This window comes from Limulus polyphemus, unplaced genomic scaffold (assembly GCF_000517525.1).
Source record: "Limulus polyphemus unplaced genomic scaffold, Limulus_polyphemus-2.1.2 Scaffold216, whole genome shotgun sequence".
NCBI lineage: Eukaryota > Metazoa > Arthropoda > Merostomata > Xiphosura > Limulidae > Limulus > Limulus polyphemus.
The window spans coordinates 93,465-113,809 of NW_013665826.1; the positions used below are offsets into that span (position 1 = coordinate 93,465).

General features: G+C 35.2%; 1 protein-coding gene across 9 annotated transcripts in view; it reads left to right on the forward strand.

Moving 5' to 3' along the window:
* The window catches only part of LOC106478485 (homeobox protein cut-like), a 153,296-nt gene that overhangs the window by 82,384 nt on the left and 50,567 nt on the right, over window positions 1–20,345 (forward strand). For 3 of the 9 annotated variants that reach the window (XM_022382091.1, XM_022382096.1, XM_022382092.1), the window contains one exon: window positions 5,263–5,311. The exons of 1 other annotated variant lie outside the window; for it this stretch is intronic. In XM_022382091.1, coding sequence (XP_022237799.1) covers window positions 5,273–5,311 — 39 coding nt within the window. In that variant the 5' untranslated portion in view covers window positions 5,263–5,272. Of the gene's footprint in view, window positions 1–1,278; window positions 1,340–3,877; window positions 3,941–5,262; window positions 5,312–20,345 lie in introns of those variants that run through there. 5 more of the 9 variants (XM_022382094.1, XM_022382088.1, XM_022382093.1 and 2 more) reach the window with 3 other exon arrangements.

Here is a 20,345-nt window from a genome sequence, read left to right on the forward strand (position 1 = left end):
TGTTTAGTCGGGAACTTCGGTTGCCAGTGGATCTGTTAACAGGACGCCCACCTTATGAAGAGTTGCCTGAGAATGTGTCAGAGTTTGTGAAAGTGTTATTGGAAAGGATGGATGATATTCTCCATCAAGTGCGTTCAAACTTGAAAACGTCTGCTGATTCGATGAAGTTAACTTATGATAACAGATCTACTGAAGTCAGCTTTGTACCAGGAGACAAGGTATGGTTGTATAATCCCAGGAAGACCAAAGGGAAGTCTCCTAAGTTGTCTTCTCCATGGGAAGGCCCATATGACGTGACTTTCCGGGTAAAATGTGGTCGGCGAGGTAAGCCAAAAGTGGTGCATGCCAACAGGCTTTGGTGTTATCATGGTCCAGGATATTTCAGTTGGGACGAGGTGGACAACAGAACAAATGACGCTGCTGAAGACATGCCACCTGAAGAAGCCACCGTCGAAGAAGAAACTCTACTCAGTTTTGAGAAGGGAAATGGTGAAGTTACTACCACTGATGTGACTGTTACCGACGATAGGACATTTCCTGATGAAGGAGACGAACCCCACGTGAAGCAAAAGCTAACGAGACGGAGACCAGTACGGAAGAAAATACGTCCCGTAAAATTAAGAGACTTTGTTGAATTGTAATTTTGTGTTTGTAATTCTGTACATTTAATTAAGTTATTGTTAATTGTTATAGGGTTAATGTAAGTGGCTATTGTTCGGGACGAACAAAACTAAGGAAGGGGCAGTGTTACGACATCGAGGTCACGTGAATAGTATCACACCACGTCATTCTCGAACTTTCACGTCTTTTCCTTAAATCTCGTGATCTTTCTAGATATAGTTTAGTCTTGTGTTTATAAGACCGGCCACGAAGCGACGGGGAAGTAATGAGTAATTGAACTGCAGTCAGAGAGTGTGTAATTGAACAGAGTATTGTTGAAGTCGAGCACGTGAGACGTTCGTTGAGAATTTTAGCGCGACTGTTGAAATTAAGTGTATCGCAAAGTTATATTCAGAAAGAATAAACCAGTTGTATTTAAGAAAGGACTTGTGTCGCTAAAGTTTCATTGGAACGAATTTACGGAAAATTAACTAACGAACGGAGACGTAACAGTATAAACCAAACCAACTAGTGTTTTTTAACCCTTGTCATAACATAGCTGACTACTTTCAGCCATCCATTATTCGTATTCAGTTGCTTTTCATATAATGTATTATAGGTAATTTTAACGTCTTGCGTTTCATGAATGTGGAAGCTTGTTTCTGCTTTTTATTTCAGCAGTAGGTCCGTTTGAACTCTTGCACTGCGGGTCGAATCAAGGTGAAGAGACACGTGCCAAGTAAGTGTGATACTTCAACTGTTAAAACCCAAGTTGGATCATTTATATAAAAACTATTGGAATTGCTGAGTCATTTCATTTTGGATAAACAAAATTGATTTATATCCTGGAGCTTTTTTTTTTTTGCCTGATCTTAGCGTTTATATTACACTAGGTATTATCTTGTGTGGCGCACTATATTCAACATTTTTGAATATTCTTGAGCGGAAACAAACACACACATACATAGTGTTCATATTGATCTGCATGTTCAAAGTTTACAAACTCATCAACATTGACTACTAGTTATGTATACTTATCAACTTCTTCAGAGTAATGCCATTTCTTTTGTGATCGTTCATTTTGTCAATTTCTGGTGGTGGATTAGAATGATGATGGCTCATTTGTTTATATTCTTCAGTTATATCAGTGTCCTAAATGGTGAATTACGACATTTTAAATGCAATACATAACGTCATAATCGACGCTTCAAAATAGCCTGTTCCTTCACTTAACAATAGTAGGGCGTGGTATTTTCAGACTTTTTGAATTCAATGGCCTTATCTTAAATTGGAATAACTCGTGCGTTTTATCTATTTTTTCTTCTTCCTCTTCCTCTGAAAAACGCTATATTTTTACGTAAGTAATAGACGGTTGGAGACCGAAATGCATCGGTTGTGATAAAGAATTAAGGACTAATTGGTAGCCTTAGAATTCGTTATAACAGTACACTCATATAGATATTGTTAAACAATGGAATTAAAAGCTAAAGATAGAGGTACTGTCGATGTAGGCGTAGGTACAGTTAGTACTTGTGTTATGTAGTAAACAAAGTTTTTGAGGAAACGCAGGAAGGCTGATATTATACACTTTGCTGTGAAGCCGTCATACTTTTATGTATTTTTTATCAAGAGTTTCTAAAAATAGCTGCAATGTGTTTTACGTGATGTATGTGGTTTGTAGCTTTACGGTTAGCCATGTTAGCCAATGAAGGCTCAGACAAATCTTCCTTTACAATTGATTTTCATTTAGTTCTAGCTTGCATGTAGCTCGGGATGGAATTGGGGAATATTACATTGGAGGAAACTTTTCCAACTTTGAGTTTCAGCTTTGTTTAACAAAGAAAATGTTCTACTTTCACTGATATGTATTATTATGAAATGTTTCTTTTTCAGCTATTCAAAAGCAGTTTTTAATACTACATTTGCCATCGAGAGGAGATAAAGCTTCGAGAAAATTAAACGTACGTCTCTGTTTTCATACAATTAACGGAACAATAAAAAATCTAAGTTGATTATGCTTTTAAACATAACAATCGCAGATAATAAAATAATATTACGTTAATTTGTACTTAGGCATAACTAACGGAAATAGTAACAATATTAAATTTGACAATGAACAATTCCTAATCGGTTTGTTTGTGAAATATGTATATATATTTTTTCTGTGATCGTAAGGAAAGTAGTAATAAATGTTTATCATATATCTTGATATTCAACATGACTAAAACACTATTCAGGAAATCCAAAGCTTTGAATATGACGAACACGGGTATCGAACCAGAGTTTTAAAGAATAAGCTCTCAAGCTTATCGCTGAACTATTGAAAGCTCAAAGCTTCAAATGTGGCTAAGAGAGGTATTCAGAGAATTGATTTATTATATCATAAAAATTATTTCTAAGCTTTATAAACAGAAGTAATGAGAAATCTTTAATTGGTTGTATTTAAGATTAAAAAATAAAAATAAAAACACACACCACTAAACTCTGGAATACTTTTTTTTTGAAAAATGTAAATTATTTCTGATTTTTAAAATTGGTAACGAGAAGATAAACTGAACACTTTTTTAATTACCGGATTTAAAACATTGTATTTAAAGACAAATATGCTCTTACCAAAGGGCATGGTCTGGTGGTTAGGGCTTTCGACTCCCAATTTCAGGGTCGTGAGTTCGAATCCCCGTTACCGAACACACTCGCTCTTTCAGCTGTTGGGGCGTTATAATGTGACGGTCAAACCCACTATTCGTTGGTAAAAGAGTAGTCCAAGAGTTGACGATGGATAGTGTTGACTAGCTGTTTTCCCTCTAGCTTATCACTGCTAAATTAGGGATGGCTAGCGCAGATAGCTCTCGTGTAACTTTGCGTGAAATTCAAAACGAAACAAACAAACTCTTACAAAAAATAATTTTGATTAAAATAAAAAGTTTAATTTTAGAAATCTAATATTTGTATCATTCAATAAAAATGTAAATGAAGCTGACCACACTTACAGAGACATGATCCTGCGATTTAGGCCAATTCAAAATTCATGATTAAAGCCATTAGTGTGGAGAAACAGTCACTTCCTTAAAAAACAAAAGAAAAACCTGGCACTATTTGCTTTTGTCATACATCTATTCCAAAGATAAAAATTGTTGAAACTGTCTGGATTAAAATTAGAAATATAGTTGCAGTTTAATAACGAACTTCTTGCACGCTAGGTAACCTAATTTGTTAACACTGCTTTTACCCGAAATTATTTCAGTTCTGCATCTGCTAAGACCTGGTACGTTTAAAACTACTGCTTTCCAGTACATTGACCAAAACAATTATAAGAATTGCAAATGAAGAGGATATAAATGTGAGTTTATTGGTACCATTTGCTTGGTCTTTCTTGAGAACCAGCTCTATTAAATTTACGGTTTAAATAAATTAAATACGAACAACTTTTTAAGAATTTGTGAATTTTCGTATTTTGCGCCCTGCAAAAAATTGGATTGCCTGTTTGTGATATTTTAAATCTAATTATTCCCATTTTGTAATGGTATGGTAATGTATAACATTAGATCGTGGACAGTGGAAAAATATTTGTTTGCAACTATATTCTTTACGTTTGCATCATAATTATGGATTATATAAGAATGTAAAGGAACCAGTAAAAGTAACTGAAGGTTTGCAGAAAAAAACGTTGTAGAGCTATGGAAAACAATCGTATCATTAGTTATATTCCTACTACTAAGATCGCCTATAATATTTACTTTGTGTGGTTCATTATTCTGGTGTTCATAGGTAATGTATGCTTGGACAAGAAAGACACCACGAAATCTCTCTTACATGAACATTTCTAACAGGACCGCGTTATGTTTGTTTCTTATTCTTCACCTTCCGTTATGATGTAACAGATTAGGATTATCTTAACTTTAACATTTTAGACAAACTATTTTAAATATCAGATATAACATTCATTAGACAATATCTTTTGTATATCCCCAATAAATAAATAATATATAAACTTAGTATTCCGTGTATAGGTTTTTCTCATAGTGACTACAAAGCACGTTCACACCAACAATATGTTTGATACATCCCCAACGTTTTGAATCGAATAACATCAATGCCACGTCAAAGGTAGAGAGAGCATTTTAGCATAATTTTTTATTATATATATATTAATATATATATACATCTAAAACTGTTTTTTTAGAAATTGAATAAAAATCATTATTATTACTAAAAACAATGAGAGACCATCATTAGGCAGTCCTGTCAGAGAAATTTCTCGATGCCTTTCTCGTCCGGATATCAATGTGTAGCAGTGACGTCATTATTTACTGCTAATCTTCACAAACTTTCGAGCATTTCGCTGCTGCAAGCATCATCCTGCTCGTATATGGTAAAAACAAAGGTGCACATTTACTTAAGGTCTCATTCACCAGACCAAAAAGGAAGTTATTGTACTTAATAAATTTGTCATCGTCGTGCTTGTTACAGTAGCCTCTGAGTCATAGCTCTACTTAGATAATTTAAAAAGATTAAAGATTTTATCGCCTTGAAGACAGTCACCTACCTTCGTCGTGCTCCGTTTCGCCTTCAATTTAATTAGTCTCAGTAACACCTACGTATTAGATGTATGGGTGAATCATCTATGTTTACAGTTGTTGTTTTCTTTTTTTTCTTTTGCAGGTTGAATGAAATGGAAATAATCCTGAACGACCTGGAGCGCGCTAACCAGGTAAGTATTTGTAAACTAGTTCCCAAGGCCACCAATGGGTGACCATTCTGAGACTCCGTAACACCTGTTTGATTCCCATGCTCCCTAGCTTTAAATTGTGTCATATGGGGGCGCTCTTGCAACAGTATTTAGAAGGGCCAAGAGTGAAGTGTTGTGAGAATTCGAAATTGGATAATTAGCCCACGCTTTCCAACTTATTGTAGGACACACCGCAAGTTTGTTCTTACTCATTGGTGCTGGTGGCCATCTGCCTTTACTGAGTCTTAGCAGGTTGCTTATTAATCGGATGTTATTAGAGTTTCGCTACTCAGACCTACTTAATTGGATCTCCAGCCGTGCAGAGCTATGGCCATCCTTCGGATGAGTTCTTACTTGAGTGTAGGAAGGTTTTGATGCTTAGTCTGGTCAGATATTAATTGTCAGGTAATTAAAAAATAAAGACATGATCGACCACCGAGTGTGGCACTTCGCTTTCGGTAATTACTTCAAACAGCAGACCTGTGGCGAAGAGACGTTAACATGACGTGAACGAAGTAGGATTGTTTCTTTGCCTTTGAATCTTGATAAGGCACGTTTTCCAGTGCTCATAATTCCATATATCTGATTCTGGAACTCGTCGATGTATCTTCTTAGAATATTATAGTTACCAATAGACGTTTACCTAGTGCTTAAAAGATGTTAAGGATCCTAAGTATTCTCAAAACACCACCTTCTGGGTATTTTCAATGAAATTAAAACAAACTTTGTAAAAGGTTCGGCCGATATAACTGATAACACTTGATACTTAACTATTACAACATCACCGATTGTAGTGAAGACATCTTTCTTGTGCACCCCCCCCAGGTAATTCTGAGGTAAGCCTAAGGGCTCTTATAGCACTAAAAATAATGTTTCGATACCTGCGGTGGGCAGAGCACGTATAGCCCATTTTGCTTAATACAAACAAACAAAAGTTTTTTGTCTTTTTTCTTACACGTATCCTGCAGATCTGTCTACATTTTAGATTATTTACACACATCTTTCTACTCGTTCACTTCAAAAGAGGGTTTGAAGTTATTTAACCCTCCAGCAAAACTTAACACATGTTTTCTTGACATTTTAATAAACCTTTCATGGCGTAAGCAGAATATATTTTCACTGACGTACTTTTAGTCAGTATACAACAGTCTCTACAAATTGAAAACAGCTGAGTTAAACCATATACGCAGCAGCTATATTATAATACCTTTTAAACTTTATTAATTGTATTGAAGGAAAATACAAAATAAATTGTTGTTGTTATCTGGAATTGAACCTCTGGTGAGACATCAGAATTGATCCCTGAATCTCAATAATTAGGAAAGGATACAAATTGATCCCTGGACTTTGCTAATTATGAGAGGTTACAAGCTGATCCCTGAACTTTCTTAACAGTGAGACTTCGGAAGTGTATCCGTGGAATTTCATAACTATAATATCTGGAAAGTTGGACCTAGGATTTTGATAAACAAGAGATATCGAAAACTGTTTACTGGTATTTTATGTTTATGAGATCTCGGAAGGTGGAACCTGATTTCTAATAATCACGAGGACTCCTAAATTAGTAGTGATTTTTGATCATCACGGAATCGTGGAAGTTTGCCCCTGATTTTTGATAATCATGAAATCTTAGAAGTTGGCTCCAGAGTTTTGATCATCATGAAATCTCGGAACGTGGCCCCAGAGTTTTGATAACAATGAGATCTCGGAAGTTGGCCCCAGAGTTTTGATCTTCATGAGATCTCGAAAGTTGGCCCCAGAGTTTTGATCATGATAAAATCGTGGAAGGACCCCAGAGTTTTGATAACCATGTGATCTCGCAAGTTGGCCCTAGAGTTTTGATAACCATGTAATCTCGCAAGTTGGCCCTAGAGTTTTGATAACCATGTGATCTCGCAAGTTGGCCCCAGATTTTTGATAACCATGTGATCTCGCAAGTTGGCCCCAGAGTTTTGATAACCATGTGATCTCGCAAGTTGGCCTTAGAGTTTTGAGAACCATGTGATCTCGCAAGTTGGCCCCAGAGTTTTGATAACCATGTGATCTCGCAAGTTGGCCTTAGAGTTTTGATAACCATGAGGTCTCGGAAGTTGACTCCAGAGTTTTGAGAACCATGTGATCTCGCAAGTTGGCCCCAGAGTTTTGATAACCATGTGATCTCGCAAGTTGGCCTTAGAGTTTTATAACCATGAGATCTCGGAAGTTGGCCCCAGAGTTTTGTTAACCATAAGAGTTGGGGTATTATTCTTCTGTATTTATTATCATGAAATTTAACGTTAAACAGAATTCATGTTATTAAGTATAAAAGTTTAGTCTTATGAAATACGAATTGCAGAAATAAGGTTGAAAAGTATGAAAATTTGAGGGTTGTTGGTATTTAGATGCGGGTATTCAGAGATTAACATCTAGTAACTGTAGGAGTTAAGGAAACTAATGTAAAATGGAGGTGAAAGTTTGGAGTTTCATATTTAATAAGAGAAGCTGTGGGGAATTTACGATTTTTGTTTTATATTTTAATATTTATTATTGGTGGAACTTGAATTTTTAGGGGATGTAATTTTATAAGGCTATACAGATAGTTAAAATTCACAAGCTGGTATTTTCTGTTTGATGAACTTGAAGACTAATATTAATACTGTTTTTTGTTTTCTTCGAGGTGTTTAAAGGTTATTTTATTTTTTACATAAACACGATTAAGAAGATGATTCAGAAAAAACAGAAAAAGAAGTGTATAATTTTGAAGAATTACAAAGTGTTGTATATCGTCAATCAATTCGAAAGTCCTTGAATAAGACCCTGACATCTTATCTGAACAGGGATGCCCGCTAGTGGGCAGAATAAGGAATTAGCTTTTCTTCTGGTCCACCAGGTTAAGCAGCAAAAGATCGGCCCCCAATGATGGTATACGTTGCCATTCTACGTTTTTAGGATACCGAAACTGTCTGGAAAAAGATTTAATATAATATAATGCTCCTGTTAACTGGAATAAACGACACAATAAAACTTTTACAATTTTTTAATGTAGAATACGTTGGAATCCTAAACTTTGATTAACAAGTTAAAACCAGCTAACTATAAAAGGGGATGTGGGTAGCTTGGCTCAATCAGTAGCATTATATTCCAACAATGGAATTTCGGTAATGAAAAGTTATATTCCAGCCACAGTACATTGTTACCAATAGTACGTTTGATCAAAAGTTATATCACAACCCTAGATCGTTGGTTACTAACGATAAGTTTTACATTCTGAAAATTATTATCTTCTCTTCCCAGACATCGCGATTTCCACTGTGACATGCTTCTTTGGAGAATGTTGAGATCAGTCTTAAGCTTGTTTGTTTGTTTGTTTGTAGTTCTGCACAAAGCTACACAATGGACTATCTGTGTTCTGCCCACCACGGGTATCGAAACCTGGTTTCCAGCGTTGTAAGTCCGTAGACATATCGCTGTGCCACTGGGAGGCCAGTCTTAAGCCTCATATTTTATTAAATTTTCAGTAGATCCTGCACTTTGCGTGTAAGTTGCCTTCCAAGACCACGTTTAATCAGATAAAAGACAACATTTCACTGGAACTACAACAGAGGTATGTGGTGGAATAGGTTTACTGTGATTCTATTTTCTTCGGCTTTCTTTTACCTGATAACAGCCATTGATATTGAAATGTGGCCTGAAGCTTATCAACTTTTGTTTTGTGAGTCAACTTCAAATCTTTGTTTATCACATTGCTAACGATAACAAAAAGTATGCTCAGCTTCATTGCAATGTTTTGTTGTTGTTGTTTTTTTTTGGGGGGGGGGAGTAAACGGGTTTTAGTTTGTAACTATAGCGATCCTTTAGCCATGAATAGGATGCTCCAGATTGACTTGGGGTGTGGTTATAGAGGTTTTACACTCTTCTCAAAAAGTCACATGGTCTATAGTTTACTACGCCATATTGGACGTCAAGTGTTTATATTTGTCTTAGGTGAAAAAGTACAAATTTGTCTTCTAATATCGTGTTATCTTACTCTGTAAATCGTTTCAACGATGCGCATAATAAACGATACATCAAGAAACCGAATAGCCGTAGAGTTTCGGATCGGTATCTATTGTCATGTAATAACACGTAAAACTTTACCAAATATTTTATTGATATGGATTGTTGTTTTTGCTAGAAGGGAATATTCGACGTCCAATATGGCGGCGTTGAATGAAATAGGAAATTTTGTGATTTCACGTGCAAGACCTCTTTGTATCTTATGGTGCGAGTTTCTCTGCGTCTAATGAGAACACTTCGTCAGTTTGTTGTGTTCTTTGGTTCTATGTCGTTTAATATTCTCATGAAAGGAATATTTGTGGACGTGACTGTGGTAAAGTTCTTTAGTCATATGTCTACTCGTGATGGCATTGCACATCAGCTAATCGGGAATTCGTTTTTAACCAAATACGTGAGTGATAAACATGTTGCTGTGTCGCCATAGCCCACATTTCCGAAAACACCTCATTGCATTAGCACACATAACTCGTCATTACAAAGTATGTGATCCAGCTCTTTAACTATAATATTTGTTTGTTTTTTTTTTTGCATATTTTCATTTGAATTTCGCTGCTGTTGGAATTATTATGCAGAATTAGCTGGTAATCCTAAACAATGAAAGTCTTCAGCTACCGGAAGTTTTTGTCGTTGTTGTTTGTTTATTAGTATTTCTTGCACCATTTAGAGAAAATATTTTAGACAATATTAGAAACATTCCGCTGATGCTTGTAAATACAAAAATCCACATTATATTAGAGTGTAACACTCACATTGTTTCCAACGGCTCCATTAATGTTTTATGGATACAAAAGTTTCTGAAATACTCGTTAAAATTGATGGGCAGCGTTATCACCAAGGTTTGAAGATGGTGGCTGACTAGAGTCATTATAGAAAGGGAAACAGTTGGAGTATCTGGTTATGATTATTCGTTACACATTTCAAATGGCACCATATCACACACAACCTGTACGTTTTCACATAATACCCCCTTACCCCCCTCTATCCCTCCTCTCACCAATAATAACCCGTAATCATGGCAAATGCTTCTTTTGTCTATAGAAAGCTACAAGCGGCCAGTTCGGTAAAAAAGAAAAGTGAGATGAACATTGGGAATTAAGTCTGTTCATTAAGTTCGTTTCTACATTCTAACACTTAGAAAGATTCCTGACTTCGACTATAAAATAAAGCAACCATTGCTGTTGGATCATTTCGTTGGAGAAGTGGGAACCGTACAATCGAAACCATAATAACACAAATCATGTTTACTACTTCACAACCTTAATAGTGTGTTATTTTTTGTCGAGTAATGTTTCTAAACGGATCGTATTTTTCAAAAATAATTTAACGTTTATGTCCACTGAATTCGGGGAAGATTAGGCAAATTACTCACTTTTATTATTTATTCATAAATCATGTGTAAAGTCGAATAAATAATCACGTGCCATTTTCCTGGACTCGTGATGTACATCCAGTGTAGGAGTTATCTTTGAATACACATGTTTAATACACATGAACATTACACTTCTTTGTCAGTTAACATATCTGGAAATTGCTGTAGTACATTAGGACAAGCACTTGAATAAATAAATAAATATGTTTTTGTGGGAGAAATAAGTTTACATAACCTTTAATGTTCCACAGTGTTTTCGGTTTTACTTAAAATGTGTCAATTCTTTATCACAATGTTTGCCTGCATTTTTAAGGTAAATTTCACTAGACAGGGCTTTAAAAACACAGACTTTGTAAACATTACGCTATTTTGAGGACATTATTATTTGTGAAACATAGAGAGTACAGAATATATAGCTGTGTTTGTCCATAGGTACATAATATCTAGCTCCGTGTTTCTCCATAGGTACATAATATCTAGCTTTGTGTTTGCCCATAGGTACAGAATATCTAGCTGTGTTTTAGTCCATAGGAACAGAATATCTAGCTGTGTGTTTGTCCATAGGTACAGCATATCTAGCTGTGTTTTAGTTCATATGTTTAGAATATCTAACTGTGTTTTATTCCATATGTGTAGAATATCTATCTGTGTGTTTCTCCATAGGTGTAGAATATCTATCTGTGTGTTTCCCCATAGGTACAGAATATCTAGCTGTGTTTTAGTATATAGGTACAAAATATCTACTATGTGTTTGTCCATAGATACAGAATATCTATCTGGGTGTTTCTCCATAGGTAAAGAATATCTAGCTGTGTTTGACCATAGGTACAGAATATCTAGCTGTGTTTTAGTATATAGGTACAAAATATCTACTGTGTGTTTGTCCATAGGTACAGAATATCTATCTGTGTGTTTCTCCATAGTTAAAGAATATCTAGCTGTGTTTGTCCATAGGTATACAATATCTAGCTGTCTTTTAGTCCATAGGTACAGAATATCTAGCTTTGTGTTTGCCCATAGGTACAGAATATCTAGATGTGTTTTAGTCCATAGGTACAGAATATCTAGCTGTGTGTTTGTCCGTAGGTACAGCATATCTAGATGTGTTTTAGTCCATAGGTGTAGAATATCTATCTGTGTGTTTCTCCATAGGTGTAGAATATATATATCTGGGTGTTTCCCCATAGGTACAGAATATCTAGCTGTATTTTAGTATGTAGGTACAGAATATCTAGCTGTGCTTTAGCCTATAGATACAGAATATCTAGCTATGTTTTAGTCCATAGCTATCCCCTTCATTTTTTTCAGGACCTATGGTTAGCATACTTTGGTTCAGAGGATTCATGGTTCGCGACCTATTGTAGCAGGTGGTTAATGTGCTCGACTCGCAATCTGAGGATCGCGGGCTCGAATTCCCGTCCCACCAAATATAATCGTCCTTTCAGTCGTGGGAGCGTTATAATGTGACCATCAATCCCACTATTTCTTGGTAAAATAGTAGTCCAACTGTGGTTGGTGATGAATAGCTGCCTTCCCTCTAGTCTTTCACTCTTAAATTAGGGACGACTAGCGCTGATAGCCCTCGTGTAGTTTTGCGCGGAATTCAAAACACCAAACCTATTTTAGCACAAACGTGCTACGCAATTTGGGGCTGTAGTGGCATTATAAGAGTAACAGTCAAATCCTACAGTTCAATCAGACAAGAGTAGCCCAAGAGCCGGCGGTAGGTGTTCTTATCTATTAGAGTAACATTGGATCAGTAAATAGCCCTTCTGAAAGATAGAAAGAAACTTTTTTTGGCACGTATGCATCAAAATAACTAAACATATTTAATATATGTGTTGAATAAAATGACTTATTTTTGTGAAGAAGTAAAAGTAAGGAAGAAGAAGAAAAAAATATCTGCAGATTTAACAGATTTAACTTAGCTTACAAACTGTAACATTTTTCGTACATTTTTGTTTGGGACAAATAAACGCTCTCTTGTTCTTTTACATATCTTGATTGTTTGAAAACAAATACTTTAGTTTATTCGTATTAGTAAAAAATTATATTTGAAACTTTGTAGGTCAGGATTACGAAATTTAAAAAAGATTATCCCGTGTTTAAACTTCGAGGTACGAGTAATTATATATATATATATATATATATATATCTCCCCTCCCTCCTCTGCAGGCTTGGAATGGTCTGGTTGACTCGCACTCTGTGGGTCACAGGTTCGTATCCCATCACTGCACATACTCGTCTTTTCAGCCGCAGGGACATTATGATATTACAATTAATCCCAGTATTCGTTGGTCAAAAGTAGCATTGGCGGTGGGTGGTGTTGACTGGTTTATCACCATTGAATAGGTATATGTGTTTCTGCCAACTAGGCCAAAAACAAGAATCAATTCACTTAAAAAGGACGTATGATAAAAATTTAAATTCAAAATAAATTCTAGGAATATCTCCGGAATTAGGAACAAAACAAATAGCGAACTCGTACGATAAATCTCCGGAATTAGGAACAGAACAAGAATCGAACTCATACGATATATTCTAGGTATATCTGCAGAAATATGAGTAACACAGTAAGTTTTAAATTAAACTTATAACACTTCTTATTAATAGTTTTGTTTCGTCTTACGTAATTTGGCTTGTAAGCTGTATCAAAAGTATTAGTAATAAACAGCGTGAGAACGTTTCTTTAGTTCCAAACAAACAAACTTATTGTGTTATATTAGAGGAGTTTTAACAAAGCATATCTTGCTGAGTTTTATATTCTTTTTATGGATTGCATCCAGCTGGTGTGCAATGTAAAATACAAAAATACGGAAAAAAGTACTGGCAGTATACTTTCAGGAACATTTATTTTAAGAGTTCAATGACGAGAAACCCACTTTGAGACTAATAATGCTTGGAGACGTCTTGAATGGGTAATAAAGAAAAACTTTAATATAAGTTTAATATAACAGCAAATGTACAACGTTTCGACAAGGTTTTGTCATCATCAGGTACAAGTAATTTACATTGACACACACACACACACACACACACACATATATATATATATATACAGTATGGAACAAAGAGGTCACAGGACCGGATACTGTTGCAAAACTTAGAAGAGGTATCTTGGCGCCCCAGGGTGTTGGTTTAGAGTAGTGTTGTTTTGTTCAATTAAGATGGATTCCTTGATTTTTCGAAATATATATATATATATATATATATCTGTGTCAGTGTAAATTACTTGTACCTGATGATGACAAAACCTTGTCGAAACGTTGTACATTTGCTGTTAAATTTATATTAAAGTTTTTCTTCATTACCCATTCAAGCCGTCTCCAAGCATTATTTCCTTAAAGAGTTTATATTTGTTTGTTGTTAAGCATAAAGCTACACGATGGGTTTTCAGTGCTCTGCCCACTGCGGGTATCCAAAAGTCATTTTTGAAGTTGTGTGCCCTCAGACTTACCGCTGAACCATGGGAGGCGTATTTTAAGGAACTTCCTTGAAAAAAAAACAACAAAATGATTTGTCTTCCCGTTATTTTAGGGGAATTCAGCAAATACTCCGTTTCTTACTAAAGTTCCTTAAAATATTTTCCAGAAAAATATTATAGAAAAGCTTGGAAAGATATGCTGCTGGTAGTTTTACAGGTTTTTTTCTTTCTTAACAATGTGAGCAAGAATTTGGCTGTGCTGAGGCATTCTTCAGTCGCTGACTAAGGCCAGAGTTCGAATGTGCTGAGGCCTTCTTCAGCCGCTGACTAAGACCAGATGAAGGTCTCCACACGGAGATCAACACGTCGTTTTTTTATTATTTTCAGAAAATTCAAGTGGAAAAACTACGCCCTGTCGATCGGTTCTATTGAAGTTTTACTATTCCGATGTACAGGGTGCTCCAACAAGAGATACTTCACTAAGTTCTTATGGGGAAAATATAATACACTAAAGACACAAACGTACATCATTGAAATAGATCACTTGGCTTATAAGAATGTCAGTCAGAGCACTTGATTTGTAACAATATCAGTTAGAGCACATGGCTTGCAACAATATCAGTTGCAGCACCTAGTTTTTAACAATGTTAGTTAGAGCACATGGCTTGCAACAATGTCTGTATTAAACTTCTCATATACTTTCCAGCAATTATGAACTATGGTTATTCAAAAACATTAATATATTATATTCTTCCCATAAGAAATCAGTGGAGTATCTCTCGTTGTTTCCTCAATTACATGTGTTACAATATATTAATGTCAAAATAAAGTTCAGGAGTATTAATTCCTATTAGTGTATGAACTTTTGCAAAACTACAAATCTATCAGATCTTGAAGTGTAAATTTTAGAGATCGTAAACTTTATTGTTACAGTGTATGCTTTTACAAAAATTAGCAATAAATCATTGAAAACACAGAGCTTAGAAAGATTTATAGCGTTCAGTTAGTCACATCATAATTTATATTCAAATAAATTTATTGCTCTAAGCCTATTGAACTAATACGATAGTGATATGTAAGCCTTATTCTAGATATCTGTGTGTAGTGTTTTATGCAGCGATTGTCTCGACAAAGGAACGTGTAACTAATACATCCTTAAAACTTGTTTGATCGAAGAAACAACTCGTTATCACCTTGATATCTCCGGGTTTTTTAGGTATTTTTTTTCACTAGTCAAACTTTCAAGAACATAAAACGTTGTAAAGTGAACAGGCGGCTTATCAAACACAAACACTATCAGTTTTATCTCTATATGAACCATTACACATTAATTTAATTTATCAAAGATATGAAATTATAAACGTTAACGTTCTGTTATGTAGAAAATATTACAAGTAATAAGTCTTTTTTTTTCTTTTTTTTTGCTTCTGTAGACGTCGGTTGTAAATGACCAAGCTGTATGATAAGTCATATTGATGATAATCGTTTTTTTTTTTATGAATTTATGACTGTTTAATATCACAAGTAGAAAGTGTAAGTAGGAAAAGTAAATAGCATTGTATAAATTGGTGTCGTTATCAAAGAGTTCGGTACGTTAGTGGTTATCGAACGTTTCAAATAGGCCTCACTTGATTTCAAAAGTCACTGTCAAAAATCAATTAAAATCATGATGTCGCGTGTTGTATAGACGTTCGATTGTTAAAAACACCTGTCTTTCAGGTCGTGACGTGATTTTCAGCGCTTTCAAGTCAAATATTTTCACGCTGCTGCGAGGCCTAAGAAGTATTTAATCTGTCGAGTTGATGTTAACTTCTCCGTAAGGTGTATCCAAGGGTCACTTACCACTTTGTACCCTAAGTAAAACCCGGTGTGGAGACTTGTAAACGTTTACTAGGTATGTAGTATAACTTATATGGTTATACTGGTGAACAAAATATGAGTTCTTTCTTAGGACATTGCTGATCAAAAATGTGGTTAAGCTGCTTTTTAAAATACAGATCACATGGAGATTATGCTGTATTACGTACAATACCGCAATGTCTGCTTGTTGCTGTAGCAACGCAACCCTGTAGAGCGGCTTAAACGATTTTTATATTTGGTAAACTTTCTCCATCTAATTTCCGTATAATTATTAGTGGTAGTATTAGCAGTCGTCTGGTACTAAATTTTGGGGATATGTTTGATTTGATCTGCGCACTTTTCGCTCAGGACCAGAACCAAAACTGACTCTCACGGTTTTGAAATGAGAGATTGTAAAGTAAAAATAAGGGTGTTATAAAGTAAATAAGTAAAATGCTATGGGAATGAACCAGTCTTAACAACAGGATCGTTCTTGAGGTCTCATAAACATTTGACTGAAACTAGGGGGTTACATGGTTTAAAGTATGAGTTATATATATTTACATAGTAGAGCCGGATTAAGACCTGGGGGTCGGGAGTGGGGGTGGAGCGAGACATACTTTGTAGAGGAGGCTTCCGTACTGAACTTCAGAACTAACTCAAATACAGTCCAGTACTATTTGTTAACTACACTTTTGAGCAATACACAAACACAAACAATGGATAGATAATATACCCTATACCAATTATAATATGTATCATAAATATGAAGTAATGGCAACGAATGTTTTTGTTAAATGGTTGAGTAAATATTTATGAAAGAACAAGCTGTAAGTACATGTTAATGGAAAATTATCAAAATAACAGGCTTATATTGAACGACGAAAATTGCTGTTTTGTGGTAACACAGTTGCAAACGTGTTTTAAACCCAATTCAGCTCTAATACCTAGAGGGAGAGCAAGCCGAACAGTGAATCTGAGTGCCCACGTTTCGCTTCCCGTTGCCGCAAAATCGCGTTCCGTACTTTGAGGCTGTGGATGCGTTATAAGAGTGACGTTTAAATCCCACTATTTCATTAGATAACCTAAGGGTCTGCGGCAGTGGCGTGAAGAGGTTCTATGATGCCCGGGGCCTTGTACCTAAGACCTTGGTTCTACTGTTCGATTCGACTCTTTGCATTGGATGCCCTCCCGATATGGATGCCCGGGGCCCCAGCACCTTTCGCCCTCCCTCATCTGCACGCTACTGGTCTGTGGTGAGTGCTGTAGACTAGTTGTATTGTTTCTAGGTTATCAATTCAAAATTAGGACTGGTATGCGCAGATAGCCCTTGGATACATAGCTTGCCGCGAATATCCGAAACAATCCAACCAAACTTTTCTGCGCGTAGCACAGAACCTGCATGAAATACACACACACACACACATACCGTCATCTTAAACAATGTCGTTTTTAACAAGAGTCTGTGAAATGATACATAATCTACACTATTAATTTTTGGTTGTTATTCAATCTATATTAATGAGTCATATGTTGCTCGTGTATTTTTCCAAATGCCCACGACATAATTTATTATTGGTTGGTTTTTGTTTGTTTGTTTTAGAGCAAAACCACATTGAACAATCTGCTGTGTCCTCCGCGGGGATTCGAACCCCAGATTTTAGCTTTGTGAGTCCGTAGACTTACAGTTGTCACATCGGGAGACGTATGAGTTGGTTATTATTAAGTACAAAATGGGTTATCTATGGTCTGCCCACCACGGATACTGAAACCCGATTGTTGACGTCATAAGCCTACAGACTTACCGCTCAGCAACTGTGGGGTGGGGGACTAACATTTTATTACCATAACTCGTTTTTAGCACAAAAGGCGTACCTACAATATTTTTATTACCATAACTCGTTTTTAGCACAAAAGGCGTACCTACAATATTTTTATTACCATAACTCGTTTTTAGCACAAAAGGCGTACCTACAATATTTTTATTACCATAACTCGTTTTAAGCACAAAAGGCGTACCTACAATATTTTTATTACCATAACTCGTTTTTAGCACAAAAGGCAAACCTACAATATTTTTATTACCATAACTCGTTTTTAGCACAAAAGGCATACCAAGAATATTTTTATTACCATAACTTGTTTTTAGCACAAAAGGCATACCTAGAATATATTTATTACCATAACTTGTTTTTAGCACAAAAGGCATACCTAGAATATTTTTATTACCATAACTTGTTTTTAACACAAAACATATATATATATACATATAATATATATATATATATATATATATACATATAATTCAAGGTAGTTTCACTTCAAAAATGAATATGTCTAGTAAAACTCAAATCCTTTATTTTTTATCAAACTGTTCATTATTTAACCGGTTTCGTAGCAGCACCAGCTACTATTCACTATAAATATTGTGTCTATGATACTACGAAACCGGTGAAATAAAGAACAGTTTCATAAAAAAGGAAGAATTCGAATTTTATTATATTTGTATGTAGATTATATTTATATTCTCTTTATACAAGTGCTTTTATAGTTGCATGTTTATTTAGTAGCGGTATATTTGTTGTTGTCTTTTAACGCATTCAGTCACTTCATATATATAGATAATCAATACTATATGTTTAAGCTATAGGAACAAATAATTTACACTATTTAATAATAGAAGTTAGTTCATGTATACGTGATACACTGCCAGCTCTGTCTAAGTGTAGAATCAAAGCTGTTATCTCCATTTTTCATCTAAATCGTTTGCCATTTGGACTTAAGCTGACATCCTTGAAACTACGCGCATGAACCACAACAACCTTGCTTCACCGATTAAATATTTATTGGTTGTGCTTCAAATAGAGTCGGTACCATTTGTTTGTTTTTTTATGTCAGAAATATGCCTCGCCAAATTATGGCATTGTCTAAAATTATTGCTCACTTGGGAATATTTGGCATTAACACAGTGTATTTTCCAAGAATAATATGTGCCGTATAATTCCAGTATCAGAATATGGATACAGATATATATATACATATATTATATACTATATCCGAGGGGTTAAAATGTTCCAAACAAATCTTGTGGCAATATAAATTGTAATTTAACTTGTAATCCACGCAGAGTACATTTGTAATACGAGCGCACTTGGCAAGCAGGAGTCCAGACGTATAGCGTACCTAGATTAAAATTAATATGTTTAGAGAATTGTTAGAAGTTTTTCATCCGGTGTAACTTCATACATTTTCTTATGCATATTAAATGAAACAATAGAGAACGTAAGAATAAGGACATAAAGAATTTTCTTCTCGTGCCCGAATATCACCAGTGTCAGGTTTGTAACTCATAGGGTGCTAGACAGATAACGTTTTTTTTTTCTTGTTTTCTTTTTTTTGGGTGGGCGGTGGGGGGGTCTTTTGTATCTTGAGAAATTCTGTACAAATATAAGCAGGCATGACGTTTATTGGTTTATATTGGATATGTAACTGTAACTGCAACCAGCTCAATCAAAATGTAAATGTATCATTAATTCAGAAACTGAAAGTTGTCGTGATGTTTATTCAGGTGATATTTCAAAGAGATATCACATGAAACGTAAAGACCTGTTTGTGTTACCGTCTCCAGCACGAATGTTCTGTCCAAATAACGATAAATAGGATGTTTGATTGTTCTAGTTAATTTATAGCTTACCAACAGTATGGATGCTAGTTTTTATTTTTACACCATCCTTGTATAGGTAATGGAATATGTTTTATTAATGAATAGTCTTGTAAGGATAAGGTATGTCTAGGTATACAACTAGTCCGTAAGGATAATGTGTGTCTAGGAACACAACTAGTCTGTAAGGAGAAGGTATGTCCAGGTACACAACTAGTCTGTAAAGAGATGATATGTATACACAACTAGTCTGTAAGGATAAGGTATGTCTTGTTACACAACTAGTCTAAAAGGATAAGGTATGTCTAGTTACACAATAGTCTGTAAGTATAAGGTATGTCTAGTACACAACTAGTCTGTAAGTATAAGGTATGTCTTGTTACACAACTAGTCTAAAAGGATAAGGTATGTCTAGTTACACAATAGTCTGTAAGTATAAGGTATGTCTAGTACACAACTAGTCTGTAAGTATAAGGTATGTCTAGTTACACAACTAGTCTGTAAGGAAAAGGCATGTCTAGATACACAACTGTTTGTAAGGATAAGGTATGTCTAGTTACAAATAGTCTGTAAGTATAAGGCATGTCTAGTTACACAACTAGTCTGTAAGTATAAAGCATGTCTAGTTACACAACTAGTCTGTAAGTATAAGGCATGTCTAGGTACACAACTGTTCTAAGGATAAGTA